The following is a 9,210-nucleotide window of genomic DNA, read 5'->3' on the forward strand; positions in this document are numbered from 1 at the left end:
GTAGAGGGAGAAAAGTCAACTTTTTAGTGGTCGTTCGGTTGCGTGTGTATCTATACATGCATAACGTCCTCTAATGTACATGCACAACCGAAAAAGTATAGCTAGAGGTGAAACAAGAAAGTCTGCTGATCTTTCAAGGAGAAACGTAAGTCTATCCGGCTTAAAAATTTGTGTACAACGCCATTGATCTTCCATTAGAAAAAAAATATGACTACGTTGTAGTTGCAGGTGGCATATCAGGGTGTCCCTCGGCAGCAACTTTATCAGCAAACAACTCCGTGCTCGTTCTAGAAAGGGGAGGTCTTCCTGCAACAAATCCGACTTGACTCAAGATGGGTTTATATACGATCTCCAACAAGAAGATGATGGAAAGACACCGGTTGAAAGGATCATGACAGAAGACGGTATTCCTACTGTTAGAGGCAGGGTTCTTGGTGGCGCTAGCCTAATCAATACCCGAGTCTACACCAGAGCTTACATGTCATTCTACAACGAATTATGAATTAAATGGGACATGGATTTGGTTAACAAGTCATATGAGTGAGTTGAAGAAACTATTGTGTTCAAGCCTAACTCATTTCCTTGGCAATCTGTTATAAGAGAAGCATTTTCGGAGGCTGGTGGTTTTCGTACTGATAATGGATTCAGTTTGGATCACAATACAGGAACTAGAGTCACGGGTTCAACTTTTGACAACATTGGAACAACTAACAAGACATGCAGCTGATGAACTTTTTGTTGAAATATCCCACATCGATCGTATCTCTGAGAAAATAAGAGTTTAAATATCCGAACCCCATTCCAACTAATACCGTGATCTTTTATGAAAAAACTTCACACCTAATGAATTGTGCAATTTGTAATTAACAAGTTAAGCACAATATCAGTGTTGTTGGAGTGAGACTTTGGACCGTCTCTCTGTTGCAGTAGAGAAGATCATCTTCTCTTCCGAAAATTCTAGTATGTTGGTCAACTTATACGTGAAAGTTCTCGTAATTTCATCAACATCACATTGTCCTCCCGAAGTCCAACGGAAGCCTATTTTGTAACAGTTCCGGGTATTACAAACAACTTATACCAATGTTCTCTCGAGCCTATAGACTTTTTCCTTGTCCATCTTATCCCCTGCCAAATTCGACTTTTGCTCACATTCCTAACACAAGTCCCAGGATCTTTGCCTTATGTGGTTCCGTCAAGCTAAATTCATTCTCTGATGTAAAAATCGGCCGAAACGTCAGATTCAGCTACTTTTAAAAGACTAACGGACCTTTCTCATTGTGTTGAGCCGAATAGCCACATGTGCTCCACATCACCCCATTTGTGTGTCCACATGCTAGGCTTGAAAATTTGCTACACACTAATAAGAGGAGAGACCTTGCATGAGCTTATAAGTAAGCTTTCCTTGTAACGTATCTAAAGAATCGTTCTCTCATGAATTTCGACGCGTAGTGTGAACATGGGACTTTCGTACAATACATCCATGTACTACAATCGCCTATTTAACGGTCAAATATGTTGTAGTGACATTCAACGACCATACCTCTCTGGTAAGGAATCTCCCCTGCAATGTCGTTTCCCATGAACTATAAATGACAATCTTGAAACACCCTGTAATTTACTTTCTGAACTAAGACAGGTACGAAAAATACAACGGCAAAAACACATTAGGTTCATTTCTTCAAGTTTCGGCTCAAAAGAACCAACCCGAAGGCAATAAACAATATTGGTCAACTTCCATGTCCAAGGTTAGAAAAATTACATATCCCAACCACAGAAGAACACAAGCAAAACAAACCCTAGCATAACTGATTAAAAGCACAGAAAAACACGAAAATTACTAAAATACGAGCCAAATTTTACATGTATAACAGTCGTTTGCTCCAAAATGGGAACAGAAGAAAAATCGGCAAAGGACAATAGCCATAACTGCACTCTTGAATGAAATTTTCTATCAGAACGTCATTCCTCCCAAATTCTGACCTTACCTGTCTACGCAGAAGTAAGCTTTGATTTCCCAAAACCGATAGATTAGCCACCTCCGGACTTGAGTGTGTTACTCAACCTACATTAACAAGTATATTGTAAAAAAAAAGGTTGAAAACTAAAAAGAAATTGAAAATTCATCATCACTTGTAACCGTACAAAGTTTTAAAACTATATTTAAGCACACCAAAAAAATTATGCTATGAAAAAATCCCCGCAACCTGCACTATGCATATTGTTGAAAAGGAAAAATAACTGTTATTGGCACTCCATAAAAGTTGCCTTGCAGTCCTCCCTAGTGAAGAAAATAAAGGTCGTAGGAGTGCATGATGACTTTAGTGCTAATAACAATTCCCATAGCAAAACTCAAACAGAATGCATATCAGGCAGGAACCAGGATTACAGTCAATGGTTTCAGAAGGGAATTAATGGATAAAGAATCCTAATGACTTCATGTTGGACCCTTGAAATTTCTACTACGTTAGTGGGAACAGTGTTAGCATAAATAGTTAATATTATGCATGTATACAACAAATGTGAAAACTTCTAGTACTCGCTTTTTGTTCTAGCTTAGCAGTTGGAGGTCTAATTTTAATTTACCATCACTGACGATTTAACTCTGAAATTATCAAATTCGTTCTACGAGCTCGGTTTCTGCATGATACTCATGGTTAAAATCGTTATAAACACCTTATTGACAACTAAAGTACCAACTAATGCTTTTTGGGACATGTGGCTTCTAATAATGGACACTGAGCATATAACTCAACAACAAGTTACCTGACTTTTCCTTTCCCCTTTGCTCTTCACAAGGGAAGCCAAGACAATAGGTAATAAATATTAGCTCAACCTTTATCCACTTAAACGTCAGTTCAGTGTCATCCAGTTTTAAAACTGTAGAAAATTTCTAGGATACATAAATGTGTAGAACACGTGTAACTACACAGGAACACATCCACCATTTCTAAATAGAATTACAGAAAATTTGACAAAAAGTAACTCATACCAGTCCAAGCCCTCAAATAGGCCTTCCCCTTTTATGGCAGAAGTTTTAAAAATAGCCCACTGGCGATTTTTTATCTTGTGCAACTCTAAAGCCTCAGTTATTGGAGCATCATCAAGTGCACCAGGAAGATCCTAATAAACCAAAGAAAATATAAAAATGATCACAACGAGCAAAACTGATTGAAAAAAATAGGCACATACAAAGATATGAAACTGAACCTTGAATGTAAGAACTGCTGCCCTTTCAAAGTTTTTTAACAAATGACATTTTTCTTGTTCTTATACATATACATATTATTCAAATGATTAAACAGCAATTTTTCACCGAACCATGCAAATCTAACAGGAAATTCCACAAACCTGCTTATTGGCAAAAATGAGGACAACTGCACCTTTCAACTCTTCCTCCTGCCAAAGGGCTCAAAAGCAATAAAACCACTATCAAATGCACAAATATACATAAATAACGAACACAACCAATAAGTAAAAGCCAAACTCAAGGGAGTGAGAGAAAGAAAGTAGAATTATGGAATCACAAACATCCAAGGCCAAGAATTCACATTAACAGAAGTTTCTCGCACTACAAAGAATTTCCACTTTATTAGTAAGATTCCCAGAGGCTCCAACTAGATCTATTTATATCCCCTCTAAACAAACTTTTTATATCAATTTCTCTTTCCTTATATTTACATTTACAGCAACAGAGCACTGACAACAATACGGAAGCTAGAATACATGACGCAGAAGAAGGCCTATACTATATATTCCAAAAAATTACTTTAAATATTCAAATCCAAGCCAACAATAAGTTACCTCCAGTATTGCATGAAACTCGTCTTTAGCTATTACCAGCCTATCGGTGTCACTAGAATCAACGACATAGATTATGGCCTGAGTATTTGGAAAATAGCATCTCCAATATGGCCTGTGGCACGAAACAATATAGAGTCTGGTGAGCTTATTGTTAACTTAGAAATCACTCGGAGTGACAAACCAAAAGATACTCAAAGTGACCCAACAATACGCATACCTTAAAATTCATAAAAAAGAGTTTTTGTACCACAAAATAGTATGCTCAAGATGCGCATCATATGAAGAATTTCATTAATAATTCCTAATCATAAAGCATTACATCCTATGGATACTTTCTTTATGGGTAAGCAATTTAAAAGGAAAAAATGAAAAACAAACCTTGACCTACCCCTTACAACTGGTATCCATACTGCTCATCCAGGGATCTCCCTTTTGGGTGTCCTTAGTGAAAACAAGATATTACCCAGCCAAGTTATTTTTATATAAAGCTGCAATGCTAATAAATATCAATGTTTTATCTTAAAACTTAGTCCCGTGTCAAGCTAAAAAATAAAAGGCTACTATCATCATCTATCCCTCGTATTCAATGGCAAAGCCCTATTATCTAACAACAATTAGGTGTTTTGCATAAAGTTTCTACTAGTGTGTAGTTGAGACTAAAGCACCCTTAGATTAGATCAATTTGGCTTGAGAAACTATATCTCAACATGAATTTACTTGGACACTAATGGCATCCATCAAAGCATTTCAATAAAATAAAGAAAGATATTTACACAGTGAATTCAGGCATACAGAATAATCAAAGTGATATTGCAACACCCCGAACTGGATCCAATTAATAATCATAAAACACAGAACCACATTTATACTGAAACTTCAATCAAGCAAAGCTTACAGAGGGTTCTGACAATAAATCCTATAAAATACAAGTACATGTTCCATTTATGATATTTTTCTAATACAAGTACATGTTCCATTTATGATATTTTTCTAATACAAGTACATGTTCCATTTACAGAGGGTTCTAATCCTCAATGAAGATTCACTTTAAAAGGCTAGAACATATGTACTGATCAAGATTCATCTGGCACTTCAGATTACAAAATATTATAACTTATACTTCTATTAATATAAATACAGAAAAGTTTACAAAAAATCAAACCATATCAAAAGACCATTTAGTCAAAGAAACAATACCTGATACTTGTCTGTCCACCTGTATAAGCAAACAATAACAAATTTATTAGAACAATGCAAAAACGTGACTTCTCTTTTTTTATTTTTATCAAGAAACTGACATGAGTCCATAACTTGAGCTTTAAAAGTTACTATCCATCATATTAAAGATTAAAACATTATATAAGTAGTGAAAATGATGTAAGAGCTTTTAGAGTTATTTTCCATTATCCAGAAGGAAATACACGTTAACATTGCTTCCAAAAATTACAACAATGCACCAGTAGTCATGAAGGGCAAAGTTTAAAACCAAAATATCATGACCATAGCATACTGCCTCCTTAAAAGAAAATTCAATATACAATAAACTAAAATAATTCTGTACATGAACACAAACTCCACTTAAGCCACAAAAACCAACAAGCAAAGTATAACACATTCAAACACGCAGAATATAGATAAGAATATACACTTCTCTGTAATGACAGGATAAAAGACTAGATTATTTCAACTTTGTACATTTCATATTAACTGATAATTTTGTTTACGTTAAGTACATGAACACAGCCAACCACCAGAAAGGGAGGGGAGGGAGTGATCAAAGTTAGGCCTAATACATCCGCCTTCAGTTGGGGAAATAGAGATCATGGCCTTAAAGAAGAAAAATTGATAAAACCAAACGACATATTTTCTTTTGAATATTTTCGTAAAAGCATCCATTTTAATATGGTTATAGAGGTCCAATCCAGTCATGAATAGCTTGAGTTCAAGCCATGGTGTCTTTCAATCCTGTTTGTTGATTCAAGGAACAAATCAAGCTCAAGCTTGTATCAGTCGCCTAGGCATAAAATTAAGCTGTGAATCACATCAAAACCATCTCCTTAATATTGTACTAAAATTCATGTGATTCCAACAATAAATCAGCTTCTCATAAGTCATTTGAAATAGGATCAACAAGTACAATCTAAATCGAACATGACTAGAGTTTGAACCTTACTGTTTTGGATATGGATCTGGTTCTCTGATCCACTAAGTATTCAAATTTACAACCGTTACAATTATAAGGTTATTGAAATACGTATCCAAGTTTTTTTGCCTCACTAAGAGTTTTACCCCTAACATTCATACTGACTCTACAAAATTAATTAAATCAAAGCACATCTAATTTCCAACTTCAGGTATACTCTAAATAGCAGGTCATTGTTCTCCCACAATATGGAATCAAAGTAGCATATCTCACTTCATGCCTACTGAAGATACAAGTAGGGTATATATATAGGCATACCGAGATCCCAGACTTGGAACTTGATGTTGTTGTACTGCACTGTCTCAACATTAAATCCAATCGCTGCATCCAAGTAAAAGAGATGATTTAACAAAATATCTAATTTCTAATCCGAGTAACACGGTAAGCTGCACAAACTCGCTAGGCTACCATTTAAGCAGTACACTGACTTGTTACATTCAAATTTTCATCATCTTGTAAGTTGTGAGCAACCAAACAACAAGAAAATCAAATACAACCCATAAACAACCGAACCCGAAGAAACGAAAAGGAATACCAACTTGGGATCGTGGAGACAACTTCCCCCATCTGGAGCCGATCTGGGGAAAACCCAATGCAAGTCAGAAATCACCCAAAATTAGCACAAACCCACTTCACAAAATCGAAAAAAAAAACACAAAAAGGCAGTGAAATCGCACAGAGAATGGTGGTTTTGCCAGCATTGTCCAATCCGAGGACGAGGATCCGAGCTTCCTTGTTCCCAAACAGGGAAGAGAACATTTTAGTGAACAAAATGCCCATCTTTGTGCGAGATTTGATTTCGCCTCAGCGCATGAATGGGCTCGGAGATCAAACGGATTTGAATCCTTTTATGGGTCTGAGATCGGATCTTGAACGCAGAACCCTTTACCTCCCTGCAAATACCACCAGAGTGAGAAAAGTGTGATCACGAAGAGATAGAGAGAGGGGGGGGAGATTTGCGTGCCTGGGGAAAGAGAGAGGGCCTGCCTGCTTGTGAAAATTGCTGAGGATTTGTGAAATTTTGAGAAATTTGAAAATTGGGGGTGGTGGAGATAAGAATTGTTTTGTTCTTCTCCGTTCGCAATTTTCTGAGAGGAACGAATCGAAATTGGGGAACACGGAGAATCCGAAGTAACGCAGTCTGGAATTTTAGAGGAGTTTTATTCCCGTGATTAGCGTGCCGTAAGTATTCTTCATTCAGTGGGACCCAATTGCTTACGTGGCAATATTCTGCTCGTTGATTACAAGAGAGGATCCTTGTTGGATCTTCTTTGTGAAGATCTTGGAAATCCTTCAATCACATCCGTTCATCGTACATCGTGCGGCCAGTTTTTGTTAGGTATGGTTTTGTATTCAATTTTAAATAAAAAAATTTACAATAATTTCTGACCTCACGATGTATGATAAACGGATGTGATTGAGGATTCCCACGATCCTCACAAAAAGGATTTGGGGTTGATTACCTTGGAATACAAATTTTTGTGTGTATCAGATACACGTGGATGCTGACATGTGTACTATTATTAGTATTGGGTAACTAACCTGGTAATTTTTTACACGACCCGTTAACACGATACGAGAATAATAAGTTTCATGTCAACACAATAACTAATCAGGTCGTTATTGAGTTATTGGTTAAAAACTCATTAAACTAATCAGGTTGTTATTGAGTTACTAGTTAAAAACTCATTAACAATGGGCCCTTAACGGATTTACACGCAGGTAACCTGTTTCAACCAGTTAAGGAAAAATTATTTTAATTTTAAAGTTAATCTACTAAAAATACTTACCATAAGTTAAAAAAAAGTAAGTTAAAAAATTTAATCATAGCTATAATGTATATATTGTATATCAAATGACACACCCCGACCCAGAATGTCGATTAGGATTCCGAATCGAGCTATGTTGGCCAACACCTAGAAGGTGACGAAGTCATAAAATATAATAATGTGGAAAATGTGAATAAATTTAAACCTAAAGTGCCTAAAGAAAAGAGTGCGCTGTAAGCGAGAATGAGCTCATTTCATACACAACGTCAGAGCACAAGTAAAGTACAGTAGTGTGGGTAAGGATCATACCCTCAGAGGTAGCCACCTATACTGAGATTTGCCAAGAATCATCATCGATACGAACTTTTAACAGCTAAAACCTAAAGGGACGCAAAAACAAGGGTGAGTGGGCCTAAAAATAAAGTTTTTAATAAAAACCTTTTGAAAACGTTATAACCCCTCGCCGTAAAACTCGTATAATTTCCCAAAAAATAATAACACATACGTATATAGAAATCATGCTCGAGAGTAGTGCAAACCGAATATATGCCATGTCAGGTATCTCAGCAATAAAACAAGTAAACCATGTGGAATAAATCAATATAAAATAATATGCCAACCGGAGTCACTTAACGTGACCTGTACAGCTGAACCTATAGCTCATTAACCAATTCCTACACACGAGTCGGAACCACCTAATGTTGTATGTATGACAGGGCTGGGTGTCAATAAGTACACTCAAGTGCTACGATCACATGAAGGCTGTGCGAATAATCACGAGTCACCTACGAGTCAGAACCACCTAATGTGGTCTGTACGGCAGGGCTGTGCACCAAACTTGGATCCAAGGTGAGCATACGGTGCGGGAGGTGAACTTCACATGAAGGACTGTGCCCTGGCCACGAGCGAGAGCACTAACACTGGGGTGTAAGATAATGAGCTCTACATGTCTCTACGTATAACCATAACCAATGCAACCACTAACATCATATTGTACTCACCTGAAACTTACCTTACCTCTGCAGCGTCATACAATAGTATGCATATACATACCAATGCATATAATAAAATGAAATGCAAGCATGACATGGCATTTAAAAACATAAATCCATTTAAAACAATTTATGGGAAAATGGAAAACATATATACATATATATATAGAAAACAAAAACCCACTCACCTGGAGTCCGCCCTACAACTCCTAGCACAAACATCAAGGCGTCACGAATGATCGGCGCCTATGAGTAAGGCCAATTTGGCCGGGAAAAGCCTTTATTTCATGAAAACACGCCGGAAACCCTTAAGATAGGTGTTCTTGATTAGTCATCTCCGGTGCCTCGCCGCCCCTACAACTGATTGGGCTTTGTTCTAGACCTTAAGGGAAGTCTAATGATGGTGGTAATTGAAGGAAAACATTTCGAGATTGGTGGATTTGGA

The 9,210-nt window shown here is 36.9% G+C and overlaps 1 protein-coding gene across 2 annotated transcripts; it reads right to left on the reverse strand.

The window, feature by feature from the left end:
* Positions 1-1,646: 1,646 nt before the first annotated feature.
* On the reverse strand, positions 1,647-7,149 carry LOC137737123 (ADP-ribosylation factor 1). Of its 2 annotated transcripts, none has more exons than XM_068476506.2 (9): positions 6,969-7,149; positions 6,682-6,897; positions 6,544-6,582; positions 6,263-6,325; positions 4,999-5,017; positions 3,802-3,913; positions 3,349-3,396; positions 2,990-3,120; positions 1,647-2,062 (listed from the first exon to the last, which is right to left on the reverse strand). In XM_068476506.2, the coding sequence occupies exons 2-9, from the start codon at positions 6,782-6,784 to the stop codon at positions 2,029-2,031; spliced, it is 549 nt and encodes a 182-aa protein (XP_068332607.1). In that variant the 5' UTR covers positions 6,785-6,897; positions 6,969-7,149; the 3' UTR covers positions 1,647-2,028. The 2 variants fall into 2 exon arrangements, with proteins under 2 accessions (XP_068332607.1, XP_068332608.1); XM_068476507.2 differs by having other exon boundaries at positions 6,992-7,147.
* Between the last annotated feature and the right edge of the window lie 2,061 nt (positions 7,150-9,210).

The sequence above is a fragment of the Pyrus communis genome, chromosome 13 (assembly GCF_041283825.1).
Source record: "Pyrus communis isolate YQ-2024b chromosome 13, ASM4128382v1, whole genome shotgun sequence".
Taxonomy (NCBI): domain Eukaryota; kingdom Viridiplantae; phylum Streptophyta; class Magnoliopsida; order Rosales; family Rosaceae; genus Pyrus; species Pyrus communis.